At 56.2% G+C, this 19,407-nt stretch overlaps 2 protein-coding genes across 9 annotated transcripts in view; one reads left to right on the top strand and one right to left on the bottom strand.

The window, feature by feature from the left end:
* Positions 1-17,939, bottom strand: part of ITGA7 (integrin subunit alpha 7) — a 30,319-nt gene extending 12,380 nt beyond the window's left edge. The window contains exons 1-6 of one of the 7 annotated variants that reach the window (XM_036298357.1): positions 17,696-17,939; positions 3,264-3,391; positions 3,084-3,163; positions 1,717-1,972; positions 1,167-1,244; positions 710-829 (exon numbers count right to left, since the gene is read on the bottom strand). In XM_036298357.1, coding sequence (XP_036154250.1) covers positions 710-829; positions 1,167-1,244; positions 1,717-1,972; positions 3,084-3,163; positions 3,264-3,391; positions 17,696-17,706 — 673 coding nt within the window. In that variant the 5' untranslated portion in view covers positions 17,707-17,939. The other 6 variants (XM_036298356.1, XM_036298353.1, XM_036298354.1 and 3 more) reach the window with 6 other exon arrangements.
* On the top strand, positions 15,787-19,407 carry BLOC1S1 (biogenesis of lysosomal organelles complex 1 subunit 1). 2 transcript variants are annotated; one of them, XM_036298362.1, is made up of 4 exons: positions 15,787-15,957; positions 16,658-16,730; positions 18,767-18,899; positions 19,195-19,407. In XM_036298362.1, exons 1-4 carry the CDS (start codon positions 15,897-15,899, stop codon positions 19,303-19,305), a joined length of 378 nt encoding a protein of 125 aa, XP_036154255.1. In that variant the 5' UTR covers positions 15,787-15,896; the 3' UTR covers positions 19,306-19,407. The 2 variants fall into 2 exon arrangements, with proteins under 2 accessions (XP_036154255.1, XP_036154256.1); XM_036298363.1 differs by lacking the exon at positions 15,787-15,957 and adding an exon at positions 16,846-17,099.

Below are 19,407 nucleotides of genomic sequence, written 5' to 3'. Positions count from 1 at the left end.
GGCACAAGAAGTGCAATAAGATCAGCCTCGGGGACTGGGGAGGAGAGAGAAAGGCAATGGCTGAGAAGCCAGACACTGGGCAGGAGCTGGGGCAGGCCCCACCCCTCCGATTCCCAGAGAATTCCTCTGCCCTCTGCACGCCCAGGGGGCCCCATCCTGTCCAGTGCACCTTCTGCGCCCCCACTCCCACCATCCTGGCAGGGAGCGAAGTCTTCACATGGAGGCGGGAGACAAGGGAAGTGGGGAAGAGCTTGATCCACCCCAGTATCTCCCAGGCCTCCTTTCCTCCTTCTCTGCCGTGGGATACAGATGAGACAATGAGAGGGACTTACCAACACGGCTAGACTTTTCTGCACACACACACTCACACTCACAAACCCCTATGCAGACTTTTGTCCACCATCCATCCCTGAGAAAACATCCCCCTGGAGGTCTAGCCTCCTTCCTTCCCACATGGTGTCCACCCATCTCGTAGGTTCTTCTCACCCCCCACCCCTGCCTTGTAGGTCCTTCCTCTAAGAAGACCCCTGTTCACAGCCCCTTAGGTTGTCCCCCATGGGGCCTCTTCTTCTTGGGCCTGGTCACTGGGCCCAGCTTGTCTCTGAAATTTGGGCCCAACATGTATTCCCCTGGGTGTGTGTTGGGGGAGGGAGGGGAAGCCAGGCCAAGCCCCCAGGGCCCAGGAGGACGTGGGTGGGCGCTTACAAACCTAAGTAGCTATTCAGGGCCAAGTCTCCGGCTGGTCCTGGGAGCCGGTCAGCGGGGTCCAAAGTTTTATACACCAGCTGGTCGGGGTCTGAGCTATCAATGTTGGTCACAAAGAGCAACCCTGTGGGGGCCGGGGGGGGGGGGGGGACAGGGAGAGACACCGGGGAAGGGACATCCAGAAGACGGGCCACGGAGCGGAGAAACAGAGCCAGACACAGGCAAGAAGGAGACGAGGAAAAGGCGGAAAAAGAATATGAGAGAGACAAAGAGGCCAAAGGGATAAGAATAGAGAAACAAAGACAGGGATCGAGACGGACAGAGACAGGAGGGTGGGAGCGTGGAGAGGGAGGACAAGAGAGAGGAGCAAAGGGTTAGAGAGGCTCTGGGCCAGGAGGGCTCCCTACCAAAGTAGCTGTTGGCAGGGACCGGGATGAGGCGGGGGTCCTGCTCCTTCTCACCCCCCGCCTCGTAGGGCCCGTCGTCCAGGTGGGCCAGGTCCGCTGAGCCCTGCGCACAGAGCTCCACCCTGGCAGTGCCTGCAAGGACAGACCTGTTAGTGCCAGGGCAGGAGCCCCCTTTAGGCCAGATGCTAGTTAGACAGCCACACAAGGAAGCCCCTCCTCTCCTTTCCAGCACCACCTCCCCTCCCCCCCCCAAGCTTCTGGGGTCCCACAAACTTGGCACACACTCACCGAGTGTCAGCTCAGCCAGCGGCAGCGTGCGGAGACGGGAATGGGAGTGATGAGGTGTGGGCTGGTGTGGTGGGAAGGAGGACCAGCGTGCGTGTGGGCTCATGCCAGCGTGTTGAGGAACACTCGGCCATGCGAAGGAGAGGAGATACCTCCATTCATGTGTGTGCTGGCATGATAGGGGTGGAAGGCATGGCAGTGCCCGGGGCTACATGGCAGTGAACATGTGGGCATGCTTGGCCACGTGCTGCCTGCAGTCCCCTCTCTGAGCTAAGAGGGCGGCTTGGTTCCCTTCTCCCCTCCTGGAGGAGTGACTCACCCTTCCAGTTATAGGTTCCTGGGGCCCCAAAGAGGAGGTAGTGGCTGTCAGGGGAGAAGGCAGCGGCCGCGCCCTGCTGGCAGAACCCAAACTGATCGTGGCCCTGGGGGCGCCCCTCACAGAACTTCCACTCGCCACCATCCAACTCATCGTGGATGGCCAGGTCCTGGCTTAGCACAAAGCAGCGGCCGATCACGTCCCTCGTCTCCAGGATTTGGTCCACTCGCTGCCGGGCCTCATATCTGTGTGCACAGGTCTGCAGGAGGAAGGAGGCAGGGGCCATTCCCCTGGGTGGGCCCGGGGCCTGCTTCAGCCACGCTGCCCACATGCAGACACGAGGCAGGCGCTGGCTCATGTGCACGTACCACACACACACTCACAAACCCCTGTGCGGGCACCACTTGAGCACCACCAGCCCAGTGTTATCATAACCCACTGTCCCATCAGCACCCACTCCCTTGCCCTGGGCACCCACAGGCATGACTAAGCCAGAACACAGGCCTCGTGGCTTCGAGATTACACCCAACCTGTCAAGTTTGACCCTGTCTCTGGCCCTCTGTGACATCACCTCGTCTTCCCCCCCGCTCCACTCTCCAAGTTTCAGTTATTCTTGAAAGCCTGGCTCAGATCGCCCCATCTGCAGGAGTCGTTTCTCTCCACGCCTTCAGACTTCGATCATCTGGGGCTATACGCTCACTTAACATTAACCGTGCTCGGCCCCACACTGACTTGAATTCATAATTGTGGCCCTGGAGCATCCCATGCGCCCAAAGGTTGCCGGTTGGACTCCCTGTCAGGGCACAAGCCCGGGGTTGCAGGCTCGATCCCCAGTAGGGGGTGTGCAGGAGGCAGCTAATTGATGTTTTGCTCTCACATTGGTGTTTTTCTCTCTCCCCCTCCCTTCCTCTCTCTCTCTAAAAATCAATTTTTAAAAGTCTTTGAAAAAAATAATAATTGTGTATTTGTGCATGTTAGTAATGATACAGAGAGAGACAGAGAAGGAGAGGATGAGAATCTCCATATATGCAGTAGCTATTTGAGGCACGGACCAAGCTTTTCCCTGTCTTTACATAGTCTCTCCCAGTAGCTAGCACAATGCCTGATGCTTAACAAGTTCTCAGTAAGCGTTTGACAGATGGATGAATGGATGAAATGTTTAGATGGTTTAAATTTATAAGGACAGGGGCCATGTCTTATACTTTTTTTATATCTCCCTTGAGGTCCTGGAAATCAGACCATGATACAAATGCCCAACCTGTGTTCTGTAAGCACATCTATGCATTTGCGCGCGTGCGCACGTGCACACACACACACACACACACACACACACAACCACCCTGGCATGCGGTTACGGAAGTGGTACTCACAACAATCTTGCCCCCAGGACCCTGGCTCCGAACACTAACTCCCAACCACTGGTTCTCCTTGCTCTCCTTCTGCACATCAGCTGGAGGCAGGACACTGGGAATTAGGGGAGGGAAGAGGAGGCCAAGTCCTCTCCTCCCTCTTCATGTGCACCCCCCACTCCACTCCCACAGCGCACATACCTCCCTGGTCAATGTCCACTCTGTAGCAGTCAGTCTCCTCCAGGCTCAAGGGGCAAGCGAAGAGGCCTCCAGTGCGGTTCGCCTGCTGCCCAGGCAGAGCCAGGGCCTGGGGAGCGCCCACCAGCAGCCTGTGCCATGGGGCAGGGGCAAGAGTTAGCAGCCAGAATGCTCCCCCCCCACAGAGCTGCCCTGGCCCAAACCCTCGGTACCAAGCAGAGTGTCGAAGGACTGAGAACAAAGGCCAAAAGGCAATTTCCTAAGTCCTGACCAGGGCAGGTTAACATACTTGGCCATGTAATCATCATGTTACATATGCACATACTATCTGGATGAAGAACCACATGCACAGTGGACACACACACACACACACACACACACACACACAGCAACCCGACAGCCTGGCCAGCATTGCTGGTTTGAAAGAACCGCCTGTTTCCAGCACCTGTTCCTGACCAGGCCTTGCCTACCCACTCCCTGGCCCCATTCCCAAGCTCTGCTCTCCTCCCCAGTCCTGTTGAAACCTTCCCAGAAATGCCGAGAATGCTGGGCGCAAGCGTAATAGAGGCCCAGACTGGCACCATGAGGTGGCCCAGGGATCAGGTTTGGAGGCCAGGCAAGAGGCTAGACATGGGCCTACTTCCCCCACCCTTTCACCAGGGACCCGCCAAAGACCCCGCCCCAGCAACCCTGCCAGCCCAGGGTTCTATCAGTCACTCCAGCCGGCAGGCAGCAAGGTAGAGGCAAATTTCTCATTTGGTCTCCAATCTTCCCTCCATTCTCCCCCACTTCCTGAAACCCCTTTCCCAGCCTTCCTTCTCCTCCCACAGCTATGGTTTTCCCATTCCTCCCACCCCCGCCCCACTCCCTCCCGCCCCCTCCCAGGCTTCTCTCCTACCCCCTTCCCCCCCCCCACCCACACACACACACACACTTTCCCAGCTACAACTTTCTTGGCAGGACAATTTTCCACAATCACAGCCAAGGCTTCTTCCCTGGGAGAGGACTGTGCTGGGAATGGAGGCTGCCTGGGTCCCTTGGGGCTGAATCCCCAGGCCAGGAGTAAATGGGGGGGGCGGGGGATGAGGTGACTGTCACCCAGCTGGACAAGGATCCTCTTTTCGAAGAAGGAGAGACTGGAAAGTGGCAGCAAGGCGAGCCTGGAGGCCTCTCTCCCACACTGTTGCCCTCCATCCCCCTTCCGGGGGGGAGGCCCAAAGCTGTGTGGGGCAGCGCCGCAGGCAGGCATCTGTGGGGCACTGTGCCATTTCTGATGGTGCAGGGGGAGGGGAGGGCACAGAGCCATCTCCCTTCCCACAGCTCCTCCTGGGCTCTGCCCAGCTGTCATCCCTTGTCAGAGCCAGTGTCAAGAGGCAGAAGCGGGGGGGGGGGGGGGGGGGGGGGGGGGAGAGTAGCAGTAGGGAAGAGAGCATGGCATGCATTCGGCGTTTGTTAACAACTATTTTTTGAAAACCTATCTGCCAAGCCCTGCGTCAGGCACTGGTGAGACAAGGAAATCATATTTATTCGGCACCTACTCTGGGTCAGGCTCTAGGCTAAACGCCAGGGACATGAGGAACTAGCATGTATTGCTCTCTACCTAGGTGCCGGGGCTGGGCAAGTCACATGCATTATCTCATTTAATCTCCTCCACAACCCACGTGAGGGTCCTTTTCTGGGCGTTAGAGGAAGACACTCGCGCAGAGACGTTCGGTAGTGTGCTGGGACTCAGATGCACGTGGGCCCAACTCCAACGCCACGCCCTTCCCACCACACTCAGGGACAGGCCCGCGCCCGAACAGGGACCCCTCCAGAAAGGGAAGAGGAGGAAAGGGAGGGAAGAGGACCCCTGAGCAAAAAAAAAGCAACTGAGTGGCATGGCCAACCTTCAGGCAAGTCTGCAGGAATCCTGACTCGTCTCCCACACAGAGGCAGCCACCTCTGAGAGGTGTCTTGCTCATCCCTGCACTTGCCCCCTAGGAGGCCGGTACCTCAGACGGTCAGCGCACAGCTAAGCACTGGGAGGAGCTAAGTCAGTGTTCAGTGTTCACCTCTCCTCTGGAGGTCAGGAAGAGAGAGGAGGGCGGAGGGGAGGGGGTCTACTGGGAGAAGAGGAGTCAAGCACATGAATCCACCCAGCCCCACCCTTGGCGAACAGGCCAGCCCATCCTCCTGGAACAAGAGTTCCCACACACAGCCTCTGGTCCCTCCACCTCTGCCCCAGCCGCACACTCCTTCCTGGCTTCCTCCCACGATCCCCAGATACCCCGAGCCTCTGGGCAGAACAGTAGCCACAGCTGCAGCCACTACAGAGAGAAAAGCAAAGGCATGTCGGCAGCTGGGGCAGCGGGGCTCCCTGGGATCTGAGCTTAGCGGGGGGTGAACGAGAAGCCCACGACCACTGCACCCCTTGGTTCTCCACAGCCCCAGGCTCTCACCCAAGCCCAGCCCTCTCTGACTCTCAGTCTGGGTGGCCCTCTGCAGAGGGTGCTGGGCCTGAAGGCTGGCCAAGCCTTTGCATCTGGGCTTGCTGTAAGGTGCTAACGCTATTCTCTAACGCTGTGGGTCCCAATACAGGAATTATCCTATTGGAACAGTCCTGCACTGTTCTAAGCTTTTTTACGTGCTGGGAAAGGAGAGCTGGGACTCAAAAGCTAGGGATGAGCAAGGTACTTGGTCTCTCATGGGCCAACAGGCAGCAGAGCGCCCCCTGCTGGAGAAAAATGCCCGTTAGGCAGTCTGGCCTCTGTGGGAATGCCCTCCGCTGGACTCTGGGAGACAGAGTCAGGGGCCACCTTTAGAGATGAGGGGGAAATGACAAGAGACCAAGCTATTAAAAATAACCTAGAATTTGTCTGGAAATAGCTCGGAGAGTTCAGCATGTCCTAAAAAGGCCTCCAGTTCTGGAACGCTGGCAGATGGGAGAAGGAGGGAGGAAGACAGATGAGGGAGGAAGCAGGCAGAAGGCTGAAGAAGAGGTGAAATCAGTTGCTTTCTATCTCTCCCAAACTTTTTTTTGGGGGGGGGGCGGGGGGCACTGACCCTGCTCCCTGATGACGGGGATAATGGAAGAAGAAAGATCAGAGCTGGCCCCTCCTCCCAGCACAGGAAAACCGAAATGAGCTCTTGTCCCTACCCTCTGCCCCCAGGCCAGTGGTTGGGGGGAGAAGACAGTCCCTGTGGAGGGCATCGATCCCAGTAATGGACACTTAGTGTGGCTCAGGCTGGCCTAGAAAAACCCCGGCAGGAAGGGGTGGGAAGCTCTCTGCCCCTCCCCATCCCGCTTTTTAAAATCATACATGTAGCTGGAGCGAACAGTACAGGAAGCATGGCAGTCACAGGCCTCATACACAAGTGTCCTTCCTCCGTGGGTCCTGAACTGATTAGAAAGTAACCAGAATCGCCCCCTGCCCCTCGCTCCTCCCTGCCTTCCCCCCCACCGCTGCTGAGATGCCTGGGCTGGAAATGTCCTGAGGGGGAGGAAGGGCAACAGCCTGGCCAGCATCCTTCCTGGACCTCTCTCTCTCTCTCTCCTGCTACTGCTGCTGCTACAACTTTGGGGGCTCTGTTTTCTGCCCCTCTATCACTGAGGTGCCTGGAGCAGGCTGCCAGACCCTGCCGTCCTCTCCCAGCTTCCCCAGGTCTCGCCCCAGGAGTGGCAGGTCTCCCCTGGCCTCCCAGTTCCCCGCTGCCCTGGTTCCATCCCATGGCAATGCCCTGGTTCCATCCCTGGTTCCAACCTATGGCAATGCCCTGGTTCCATCCCTGGTTCCATCCTATGGCAATGCCCTGCAGGAAGTTGCTTCTGGAGTCTCCCCTCCGCCCCTCCCATGGCACCTTTGGCCTCTCTGTCCTCTCCCCCTTTTCCTGTGCTAAGAAGAGACAACATGCTCAGTCCCCTCCCTCAGGGGATTCGAGCCTCTGAAGAAGGAGGGGAGCCATGCACCTTAGGATGCAAACGGGTGGGGGCAAACGGAGACGGTCCCTGCCCAGACCAGAACCTTGCTCGCCAGCGCACCCCCAAAGCAAGAGCCCGCGCCTGGGGCTGAGGGCAGCCCTGCAGACCCGAGGCCGCCGAGGCGCGGCCTCCAGCCCGGGTGCAGGAGAGCTGGGGGCAGCCGAGTCTTGGCGGGGTTCGAAGACCGAGCGATGAAGCAGGAGCGGGGGTCTGGGGCTCGGCACGGGGACCACGGGCGGCGCGGTGACTCACCAGCTCTGGGGCCGGGGCTGTAGCTGCCGGTGCAGGGCCACCGAGAAGCCGAAGAGGCTCCCCGGCTCGCCCTCCTTGCGCAGCGCGCCCATCACATCCAGATTGAAGGCGACGGCCCCGGGGGAGAGCAATCCGGCGAGCAGGGTGCCCAGAAGGTAACAAATCCCCGCGGGGCCCCGAGGATCGCGGCCCGGAGTCCCCGCCATGGGGACACCCCTCGCGCGCTCCCCGCGAGCGCAAGGAAACTCGCTCGCGCCCCAGACCCAGGTGTCCCAGGCGGCCCCTGCTCCCGAGTCCCGCGGATCTCCGCAAAGCTTCCACCGCTCCGCCGCCCCACGCCGCCCCGCAACTGCGGCAGCCGCGGCCGGGCGCCCACGGGGCTCCCGCCTCCGCCCCGGGCGCCGCCCCGCCCCGCCCTCGGCCCGCCCCCCGCGCCGCGGCAGGTGGAGGCCGCGCGTCGCGGAAGGATGCCCAGGCGCCCGCCCCGAGTGGGACCTGGCCCTAGGGTGGGACCTGGCCTCGCTGCACCCCCCACCCCCCAGCCCCGCCCCAGCGCCCTCACTCTCTCCTGCCCTCTCTCCTGCCGAGCCCGCGAGGGGTGGAGGCGGCGCCCAGGAATGGCGAGCGGGAGCGAGGGAGGAGTACAGAGAGAACGGGACCGAAAAAGAGGATAGAGGGTAGGAGATGCGAAGGCGGGGAGAGAGGGGCAAACAGAAAGAGAGGCGATGAAAGGACAGCGGTCTCCAGCCGGTCCCTGTGGTCCCTCGGTGCTCCCCTCTCGCCTTGGTTGCATGAGGCACCTCTCGCGCTGTTCCAGTCACACCGCTCCCCCCTCTTCCCACCCCGCTCCCCAAGGCCCGGCAGTGACACAACATTCAGGGGAAGAGAGAGAAACTCAGCAGGCCCGGGGAAGGGAGCAACGGAGGCGGGAAGAGAGAAACAACAAGAGGAAAGAGAGGGAGAAAGAAGGGCAAGAGTTTGATCAATGAGGGGTGGGCCCGGCCGGCGTGGCTCCGCGGTTGAGCGTCGACCTATGAACCTGGAGGTCACAGATCGATTCCTGTCAGGGCACATGCCGGGGTGGTGGGCTCGATCCCCAGTGTGGGCTCGATCCCCAGTGTGGGCGTGATCCCCAGAGGGGGGAGGGGGGAACGTTCAGGAGGCAGCCAATCAATGCTTCTCTCTCATCATTGATGTTTCTCTCTCTCTCCCTCCCTCTCCCTTCCTCTTTGAAATCAATAAAAATATATTTTTTAAAAAATAAGAGATGGGCCGAAACCGGTTTGGCTCAGTGGATAGAGCGTCAGCCTGCGGACTGAAAGGTCCCAGGTTCGATTCCGGTCAAGGGCATGTACCTGGGTTGCGGGCACATCCCCAGTGGGAGGTGTGCAGGAGGCGGCTGATCGATGTTTCTCTCTCATCGATGTTTCTAGCTCTCTATCTCTCTCCCTTCCTCTCTGTAAAAAATCAATAAAATATATTAAAAAAAAAATAAGAGATGGGAGAAAACAAGAGAAAAGACTGACGATGAGAAAGGAAGAGGAACAAAGGCAAAGATGAGAGATGGGGCCCAAGAGGCAGGGGGATGGGAAGGATGTCTGCAGTTCCCAGGCCCTTCCCAGTCCTGGGCATTTCCCACCACCACTGGGGAGAGGATGGGAGGGCGGAGTCCTGGCTGGCCCAGGCAGGAGCTGGGTGGGGCTTCCCAGGGACCTACCAGCAGGCCTGTCCCTCTTCCTCTCCCTTCCCCCCAATGCTGAGGCAGAAGCAAAGGGAGGGGGGACATTTTCCAACTCTGCTATTTATAACTCCAATCCAGAAATGGAGCCAGGAGGAGAGATAGGGAATAATTTCGCACAACTAGAACCTCACTTGTTCCCACCTTCCCTCCTCTTCCTAGTTGTCTTTCTTATTGGGTGTTGGTCTTGCGCATATCCATCTGTCCACTGCTCGCGCTCTCTCTCTGGTTTTGTCTCGTCAGAAACTCTATTTTTGTCCCCCTTCTCAGAATCTTTCACAGACGATTTCTCAATGTCTCTAATGTTTTCTCTGCCCCTCAAACACTGTCATATTCTTGAGATCCTGTCTTCTCCCTCCCTTTCTTAAAAGCCCCAATGTGACCTACCTAGTTCCTCTTCACATGCTCACTTTGTCTCTCTTACGTCTTTGTCCAAGAGTATGCCTTTAACCAAGCAAACAAACAGGTAGGCTCTTACTCTTCTGGCCCTGACACAATTCTCGGCCTGCGTGAATTACTATCCCCCTTTGGGCCTCCGCTTTTTACAACACGACACGCGTGGCCATCTCCCCCAGGGGACTAGGCAATCTCTGCACAAGTGCTGCCAGCAGGCTGACACAGGGCCCTGCTGTTATCAGCTCCCAGAAATGCTCTCTCCATTACTTTTGCACTTCAGAGCCACAGACAGTAGGGAAGAGCTGACGTGAGGATGCAGGATAGTAACATCAGATTAGGACCCGGGACTCCCCTCCCGACTCAGCCCAGACCCACAGCCGGCAGCGGAATGCGGTTAGAGCCCCAGCTGCCTCCTTTCTGCACCTACAGCTTCTGCCTCCCTCCGGCTCCACTCCTCTGGCTCCTGCTAAACCCAAGGCTGAAATCAGATGCCAAAAATCTGCTTCTGAACTCCTCTGCCCAAATATTTGAGAAGTCACCTCACTGCTACAGGAGGAAGGAGAGAAAGGCCGCCCAAATTAGCCTGCCTATAAATAGTGGGGCAAGGGTTGGCGGGAACAGGCGAGAGCCCCAGCGCAGCCTCCTACGGTTAGACACGGAGATTTTTCTCTAAAAGAGAAGTGAGACCAGATTGCTGGAGTGGAAAGCAATATTGTGGGAACACTGTAGGTGAAGGGGGGGATGAAGACGCTTGAGGGGTCCTAAGAATGGAGGAAGCTGAACATTAGAATAAGCAACCTGCCAGAGAACTTCCTGTATTTGAGTCAAGAGTTTGGGAATTCTCCCCAGCCCTCTTGGCTCAGTGGATAGAGCATCAGCCTGTGGACTGAAGGGATCTCGGGTTTGATTCCAGTCAAGGGCATATGCCTGCGTTGCAGGCTCGATCCCCAGTAGGGGGCGTGCAGGAGGCAGCCAATCAATGATTCTCACCATTGATGTTTCTATCTCTCTCTCCCTCTCCCTTCCTCTCTGAAATCAATAAAAATATTTTTTAAAAAGCTCTGATCACAAGAACAACAAAAAAATTATTTAAAAAAGAGTTTGAGAATTCATTAAATTAAAACCAGTGCTGATACTATATGATTCCACTCATATAACATTCTCAAAATAATAAAACTATAGCGATGAAGAACAGATTAGTGATTTCCCAGGGATAGGGATGGGGAAGGGGGGGGCATATAAAAGAATAGCATAGGAAGTTCTTTTGTAGTGATGAAGAGTTCTGTATCTTTTTTTTAAATATACTTTTATTTATTTCAGAGAGGAAGGGAGAGGGTGAGAAAGATAGAAACATCAATGATGAGAATCATTAGTTGGCTGCCTCCTGCATGGCCCACATTGGGGATCCAGCCCACAAGCCATCGAACCGTGACTTCTTGGTTCTTAGGTCGACACAACCACTGAGCCACGATGGCCGGGGGAGTTCTGTATCTTTTTTGTTGTTGTTAATCCTCACCTGAGGATATTTTTCCATTGATTTTTAAGGAGAGTGGAAGAGAGGGGGAAAGACAGAGCGAAACATTCATGTCAGAGAAACATCCATGTGAGAGACACACATCAATTGGTTGCCTCCTGCACAAGCCCGGACCAGGGACTGGGCTGGGGAGGAGCCTGCAAACAAGGTACGTACCCTTGACCGGAATTGAACCCGGGACCCTTTGATCTGCAGGCCAACACTCTATCCACTGAGCCAAACCGGCTAGGGCAGCGTTCTGTATCTTGATTTTGGTGGTGGTTATTTGAGACTTTACAAAAGATGAAGTAGTCTACACGCATGCACACACACACAAACACACACAAATGAGTGCATGTCAAACACTGGTGACAATTGGATAAGGCCTGTAGACTAGTTAATAGCATCGTAGCTATGTCAGCCTCCTGGTTTAGATATTGTGCTACAGCTATGTAAGACATCACCACTGGGGGAAGGGTACTCAGGACTTCATGTACTATTTTTGCAACTTCCTCTGAGTGGACAACTATTTCAAAATAAGTTTGAAAATTGATAAATGCCCAGGCTCAGCGAAGACTTGTCTGAGTGGAAGCTGGGGCTTTCTCCAACCCCTTTCTACTCTCACAGCTTTCTTCCCCTCCATCGGGATCCCTATTTTGCAGCCCTCAAGCAAATACTTGCAGAACACACTCCCTCCACCTCACCTGGCAGCAGAGCCTGGGCCCATATGTCCCAGGGTCAGCCTTTCCCTCCTCACCACACAACGTGGTGCCTTTCTCACCCCAGCCGCCTCTCCAGCACCGGAATCCTCCGCCTGCCTCTGAGCTCTGGCTGTGGCCAACGCTTCAACTGTGGGAGTGGCTGGGAGAGGAAGAATAGAAATGTGATCGAGGGGAGTCACTGGAGAAATGGCCACTCTGGTCTTTGAGGATCTTGGGGAGAAGGACTAGGAGGTCACTTCCCACAGGGAGCCATTTAAACGGACTTGAGGGCCTCTTTTCTTTGAGCGCTGGCTTCAGGCCAACATTTGGAACTTGGCCACACCACCAACAGCCCCCTCTTGAAGCCCAGCCAGATTTCCCGGTTTGAGAAGCTTCTCCACTCACGCCATGCCCTCCCTCAGTCCTCACCAACCCCAAACAACCCAGCAGCTTCCGGCCCTACAGTTTAGCCCAGGCAGCCAGCTTGGAGCTTGCTAATTAAAGCTAACTCTGAAAGAGACCTCCAAAGAGGAGGGAAGGGAGTGGAGAAAAAGAGCACGGAGTCACATCCACTCATCCTAAGGGAGAATAATCAGGGTGGGAAATTGTAAGGAGAAGTGGGCAGAGAGAGATTTCAAATATCAAGACTTGTTCTCGCCCTAACCGGTTTGGCTCAGTGGATAGAGCGTCAGCCTGCGGACTCAAGGGTCCCAGGTTCGATTCCGGTCAACGGCATGTACTTTGGTTTCGGGCACATCCCCAGTAGGGGGTGTGCAGGAGGCAGCTGATTGATGTTTCTAACTCTCTATCCCTCTCCCTTCCTCTCTGTAAAAAATCAATAAAATATATATATATTAAAAAAAAAAAAAAAAGACTCGTTCTCCGGTTACAGTGCAACTTTTCTCCGTCGCTACCAAAGATAAGTGGGGCTGAGCTTAAACTGCAGCGGAAACTACACGCTTGGACAGTCAGCAAGAAGGGCCCAGCAAAAGAGCAGCTGGAGGACCATCCTGGAGAGATAAGCTGCAGGCCCCAGATACGGGACCCATGTCCTCTGTCCAGCTCTAGGGCACAGGAACTGCCAGTATGCGGAAGAAGAGGGCGGGGCTTATGTCTGCAGCGTACTGGCAATCTCTCTGCTGATTGTGAAAATGTCAGACGGTTGTGCCAAGCGGGGTGAGGGTAACACAGGATGGGCCTGGCACACTCCCTGTGTCAGCCTATTCTTAACATGTACAGACTGACCACTGAAACCCCCAACACCAACCACCCTCATTAGCCCCTGCCCTCTGTTTCACGCCCCTTAAGTCATCATTCTCTGGTACCTCTTCCAACCCCTGCCCTTCTTTCCCAGGCTCCACAGCTCTGGGAGTGAGACACCAGGCATGTTCCCGTCTGCCTCTATTTTGCTTGCTCACTGCAGTTAGAAGCAGGAGCCAGGGTGGAGGTGGGGGGAGGGCCGGAGGAGGCTGCCCTGTGATGCTCTCACTCTTCCCGCTTTTATTGATCAGCCGTTCTCTGGAGTGGAGCCTCTTCCCAAACACTCCTCCCCTGCCAGGATTCCCTTCACCTGAGGTCTGAGCTAGAAGGGCCTGTGGCAACAGACAGGGCCTCCTGTCCCAGAGCCTCTCCCACAATGTCTGTAGCACAGAACAGTCGTTCCACTCAGGCCTTGGAACCAAATAGCCTGGATTTGTAGCCGACCTCTACTTCTTGTGAGCTCTGTCACTATTTCACTGCACTGTATCTGGAATTCTTCATCTGCAAACTGGGGGTGATAATTACAATACTTTACTGGATAGTTCTGGGGGTTAAATTAATGAATACATGTAAAGTGCTTGACCCATGGTAAGTACTCAGGAAATGTTGGAAAAAGAAGTTATCCTATAATAAAAGCCTAATATGCAAATCGACCAAACAGCAAAACAGTGGGTGGAACGACTGTTCGCTCTGATGTGCACTGACCATCAGGGGGCAGATGCTCAATGCAGGAGCTGCCCCCAGCTCGCAGGCCCCAGGCCAGCCAACGCAGGTGCCAGTGGGTGCCCCCTGATTGCCCTGACGGTAGCCCCACAGATCATCCCTGATGGCCAGCCAGGCCTAGGAACCCTACCTGTGCATGAATTTCGTGCACCAGGCCTCTAGTAGTACACACATAAGCACAGACACACGCACAGTATCCAGCATTTTTATTCAGAATTTTTATTTTGACACTTAATGTTCTTCTTTATGCTACCACTTAACCAATTCACTCCCTAATCTTTTGATGTTCACACATCTCCCAGGAAGTAAGATGCTACTCTGCAATAGCTGAATGAATGAAAGTAACCCTCAACTCATCCTCAGAAAATTCAAAAAGGACGTTTTATTCTAATTCAGTCAGCACCCATTTCTCCACCCCCTGCAAGTAGATGTGATAAAGTCAGTTTTCAACTAAGTAACTGAATCACAAAATGAGAAAATGCCAAAGCTTGAAATGGCTTCAGATATGGTTTAGTCTAGTGATTCTCATCCTTTGATGCATTTTAGAATCACCTGAACAACTTTTTAAAAAAATAGTTATGTCTGGGCTCCACTCCTCTGAGATTTAATTAGTCTAGGGTCAGGGAATTTTTTTAAACTTCCCCATGTGATTCTAATGTTTAGCCCTTATTTCACAAAGGAAAAAGAACACAAATCCAGAGTGGAGAAGCAATTTGCCCAAAGTCACCCAGCATGTCAGTACATGGTGCACCAAGAGAGACTGTGGCCATAGCAAGAATATGTTGATGATGTTTATAATTTTTCTTGTTGGAGTTATCCCGGAAACATTTTTCTTAGTTCAGAGAGGTATTATATCATTTACCTTTTACTGTGACAACAGCAGTTATTCTTCTGGTAAGACTGAAATGGGTTCCCATTCCCTGACCACAGAAGGACAGAGATGGCATTGCGCATTACTGCACTTAGCCACAATTACCAAAGCTCCCTAGGAGGCCACTTGAGGTGCCCAAAATACTGCCTCTCTACAATGATCACCCAGCGCTGAGGGACCGCAGCAGTGGTGAGAAGAGAGAGAGCTGGAAAAGAAAGGAAAGCTGTCCCTCCTAGAGGGAAGGAGCTGAGAACAACTGAGAACCGGCCAGAGCTGCCAGGAGGGCAAGGCAAGAAAGGAAAAGAATTTCAATGAGCCTAGGGAGCCTCTGCTCCGCCAACAACCAAACCATGATGGACAGCCTGGCAACATCCACCTCTCCCCCCTGCAACCCCACCCCCCCACCCCCGCCCCTCCACACACACACCAGGAGCCTGAGATCCAAAAGAAATGTTAAAAACTGGCTCTGGCCCTAGCTGGTTTGGCTCAGTGGATAGAGCATTGGCCTACGAACTGAAGGGTCCTGGGTCCGATTCCCGTCAGGGGCATGTACCTGCTTGCAGGCTCCTCCCGGGCCCAGTCCCTGGTCAGGCACGTGCAGGAGGCAACCAACCGATGTGTTTCTCTCACATTGACATTTCTCTCTGTCTTTCCCTCTCTCTTCCACTCTCTCTAAAAGTCAATGGGAAAATATCCTCAGGTGAAAAAATTGGCTCTGCACCTGGCCAGTGTGGCTCAATGGTTGAGCATCAACCCTTGAACCAGGAGGTCAGGGTTCCATTCCTGATCAGGGCACATGCCTGGGGTTGCAGGCTCCATCTCCAGTGGGGGGCGTACAGAAGGAAGCTGATCAATGATTCTCAGCATTAATGTTTCTACCTGTCTCTCCCTCTCCCATCCTCTCTGAAATCAATAAAAAAAAAATTTATTTTTAAAAATTGGCTCTGCAATGTGAGTGGTAAAGAAAACGTCTTCCAACATTCACCAAAAAAGTGAACTCGCCATAAAGACAAGAGCTCACCCGCCCCCAACTCTTGACTATTCCCTTTCTTCCCAGCCCAGATCTCACTACCTGCCAACCTTGGCTCCAAAAGGGGGCGGGCCCGACGTCACGTGACGGCGCGGTCACGTGGCCCGGGCCCCTCGGCGCTGAGCCGTGCGTCCCGCTCCGGGAGTCTGCGGGGCCGGGCGCGTCCAGCCTCCCCGCCCCAGCCCGACGCGACCATGCTGTCCCGCCTGCTGAAGGAGCACCAGGCCAAGCAGAACGAACGCAAGGAGCTGCAGGGTGAGCCCACAGCCTGTCTGCCTGCGCGTCCTCTCCCGCCGCGGCCTAGCCTCAGCCCGGAGCCTGGACCTCGAGTAATGGCCCAGATCCAGGGAAGGGCGCGGGCTCGTGGGCACGGGCGTCGGAGGAGGGGGAGGTGGTGCTTCTTTGGAAAGTCCGTCCGGTGCCAACGGGCTCTAGTCCCTTCAGCGGCACCCGTGTCCCCTCGGAGACGCCCCTCGGCTGGGCCGCCGGCCTCGTAGTCCCGCCCCTGCCCCGGGGGCGCTGTGCCGATTGGTCCCGGCGGCCGCTCCTCCCGGGAGTGGGCGGGGCTCCAGGAGGGAGGAGGGAGGAGGGTGTTGGGGATCCGCCCGAGATGGGATTCTCGGGGGCCGGAAACAGCCCAAGCAGGTGTGGGCGCCTGTTTGCTGAACCCGGGCTTGGGATCCGGTGTTGCCGACCCTGAGGCCAAGGAAGCGGGGAGTCTGCACCCCTGCACCTTGACGTCCCCGGGCAAGACGCTCCCCCTCTCCGGGCGCCGGGCTCCTCGCCTCTGACATGAAAGCTGTTTCTGTTGGGCCAAGTCCTTTGCAGCTCTGGCGCTGAGATCAGTTGACATGTTCCCACAACTAGCAGAATAGTCATGAGTAGGGGGCCTTCAAGCAGCCCCCCTGAGAAACACCTCGTCGCCACTCCGATCCCTTCCCCCTCCTCCCCGCAGAGAAGAGGAGGCGAGAGGCCATCTCTGCAGCGACCTGCCTGACAGAAGCTCTGGTGGACCACCTCAATGTGGGGTATGAACGCGCCCACCCACACCAGCTGCCCGCCCCGCGTTTAGGCGCAGGCAAGACCGAGGGCAGCGCCCTGGAAGGGAGGGATGTGCTGCTCATCCTTCCCTCCCCCACGCAGCTTACGGTCAGGAGAGGCTGAGTCAGCTCTGACCCTCAGCACGTCAGGGAAGAGCAGCCAGCTCTGTCCCTCCTCACAGTGACCTCCCTGTGCCCACCACCTGATGCCCTCCGCCCACCTCCTCGCACCCCTCAGGCCAGCTGTCGCTTTGGTGGGAGGGCGGTGCCCTCCTTCACCATGGCTGACTGCCTTCTCCACCGCCCACCCTCTGGCCGGCCCGGGGAGCAGCTGGCAGGAAAGAGACGGCACAGCTGGTGAGGGTGAGGGTGAGGGTGAGGGTGAGAGCAGGACCCCTGCCAGGCGCCCCAGCAGAGCCCGGCTGTCTCTGCCCTTCCTTCTGGGCCTCGGGGGCGGGGCCTTTTTTGGAAAGTCTGTCCCGGTGCCACCGGGCTCCAGGGACTACCCTCTGCTCCAGTCCTAAGTGGAAAAACCTTGGGAAGGAGCAAAGAATATTCTCTTGACCGGGAGTGACCCGGGAGGGTACAGAGATGATGGTTGTCGTCCGTTTATTGGAAGAAAGGAGGCAGTTATGATGCCTTCCACCCCAGGGCAAATAGTTGTGAATCCAGAGACTGAGTCACCCAAGTGAGCCAGGCAGGGGCTGCCATCTTCATGACTCATTTCTGGGGAAGATTAGGGCAAGAAAGGCTGTGGTCAGGGCCTCTGACCGCCCCGCCCTCCAGCCCCCTCCCTCCATTCAGTTGAAGAGTGGAGAGCAGGAGATCAACAGGAAAAACAGATTTTAGAAACTCCCAGAGGAATCTGGAAACATGGGAGCCCCCTACTCTTACTGTTTCAGGTCCTACACTGCCCCCTACTGTGGCCACCTTCCCCAGGGACAGGGCCTTACCCCACACGCATACATTGGCGCCTCCTGGCTCTGCTGAGACGTTGGCCCGGGCTTCTTCCTCTCTTCTGACTTTGCTAGGGGCCACCCCACTTTCAGTTGAGAGGGCAGCTAAGCCAAAGCCAGATTAGAAAGGGTTTTGTGCTGCTGCCCACGGCTCCTCTCATTCCCCGGGAAGGAACACAAAGGCCCCATCTATCTCGGCCCCTGTCAGGTGTCCTTCCCACTCTCTCCACACCCCCAACCCCTTGCCCTCTCCAGCCCCCACGGATTCCTGTGGGTGGGGGCACCGGATGTGGACTCTCTCAGCTGACCTAGAGCTTCGGGGTGGGTAGTGGAAGATTCACCAGCCAGTAAGGGAGAACAGTGATTGCACAATTATTGCAGGAGGGTCAGGGGGGTGGAGGCGGGCAGAGAATTGAGGATACCAGCCTCATGGCAGTCATGGTGATGGCAGCCAGCACCTTGATTGAGGAGAAAAGAAAATAGAGCAGAGGGGAAGGAAGGGAGAACGTGTGCATGTGTGTTCATTTGTGTGGGCGGGAGGAGAAGGGTTGGGAGGGAGACTGAGCCAAGAAGCAGTCCCTGGGAGATCTTCTCTTGACCCTGAGTTCCTGGGGAGGGGGTTGCTCTCCCATCCGACCCCAGGTTCAGGGAGCGGCCAAAGTTTCCTTCCCAACTTTTTGCACAGATCCCTGGGCTTCCAGTGGCTGCCAGATGTGTCCCTGCTACTGGATTTTCCCAGCTTTCCCCATCTCCCCCTTTTTCTTCCCAGCTCTTTACTCAGGGATATCCCCCTACCAGGCTAGCTTCAGGAACTCTTTTCGGGGTAGGAGATGGTGTGTTTCTACACAGCTCCCAGCGAGGGTCTCCTGAGAATCCTGGGAGTGGGAGGAAGAAGCTGGGTTCATTTGCATGTACTAGTCTTGTTGCGTCACTTCCCAGTATGGTCAGTCACGAGGTTGTCCCCAGCCTGACCCCTGGCTGGCCTCCCACTCTTGCAGTGGGGTGTTAGTCCTGGAGACCACTCTCACCAGTTGGGTGGGTCGATGTCCTCCCTTCTCCAACCTCTAGTGTGGCCCAGGCCTACATGAACCAGAGAAAGCTGGACCATGAGGTGAAGACCCTACAGGTCCAGGCTGCCCAATTTGCCAAGCAGACAGGCCAATGGATCGGGATGGTGGAAAACTTCAATCAGGCACTCAAGGTGGGCCACACTCCCGACATCAACATCGCATCCTGGGCCCCCACTGGCTGCCTCCAGTAGGGTCACCTCAGACCTGGGGCTAACGAAGAGGTGGGATGGCCCCAGAAACCCCATCTATGGCCCCAGAAACCCCATCTGTGGCCCCTGTGTCAGAGAAGCTAGCGAAAGGTAAAGGGAGCTGGTGGGTCCAAGCAAAGCCCTTTGTAGGGGATGGGTGGGAAGTGCCCCCATCCATCCACTAGAGCCACACTCTACTCGCCCTGATTTGAGGACCCCCACCCTCTCCCCTTCCCAGGAAATCGGGGATGTGGAGAACTGGGCTCGGAGCATTGAGATGGACATGCGCACCATTGCCACTGCCCTGGAGTATGTCTACAAAGGACAGCTGCAGTCGGCCCCGTCCTAGCCCCTCTCCCCCCCCTGCCTCGCTCCTACCCCCTCCGCCTCCCCTGGGGCAGGAGGGAGGCTGGCAGCCACAAATAAAACACAAGCCTCAGTTTCTCTGTGA

The sequence above is a fragment of the Myotis myotis genome, unplaced genomic scaffold (genome assembly GCF_014108235.1).
Source record: "Myotis myotis isolate mMyoMyo1 unplaced genomic scaffold, mMyoMyo1.p scaffold_m19_p_3, whole genome shotgun sequence".
In the NCBI taxonomy this organism is placed as follows: Eukaryota; Metazoa; Chordata; class Mammalia; order Chiroptera; family Vespertilionidae; genus Myotis; species Myotis myotis.
Note: the sequence above shows the minus strand (reverse complement) of the source record. Positions and strands in the feature narration are given on the sequence as shown.

Coding starts and splice junctions, on each gene's coding strand:
- BLOC1S1 (XM_036298362.1), top strand. CDS start 15,897: ATGCTGTCCCGCCTGCTGAAGGAGCACCAGGCCAAGCAGAACGAACGC. Junction 15,958..16,657: donor CGAACGCAAGGAGCTGCAGG/GTGAGCCCACAG, acceptor TCCTCCCCGCAG/AGAAGAGGAGGCGAGAGGCC. Junction 18,900..19,194: donor ACTTCAATCAGGCACTCAAG/GTGGGCCACACT, acceptor TCCCCTTCCCAG/GAAATCGGGGATGTGGAGAA.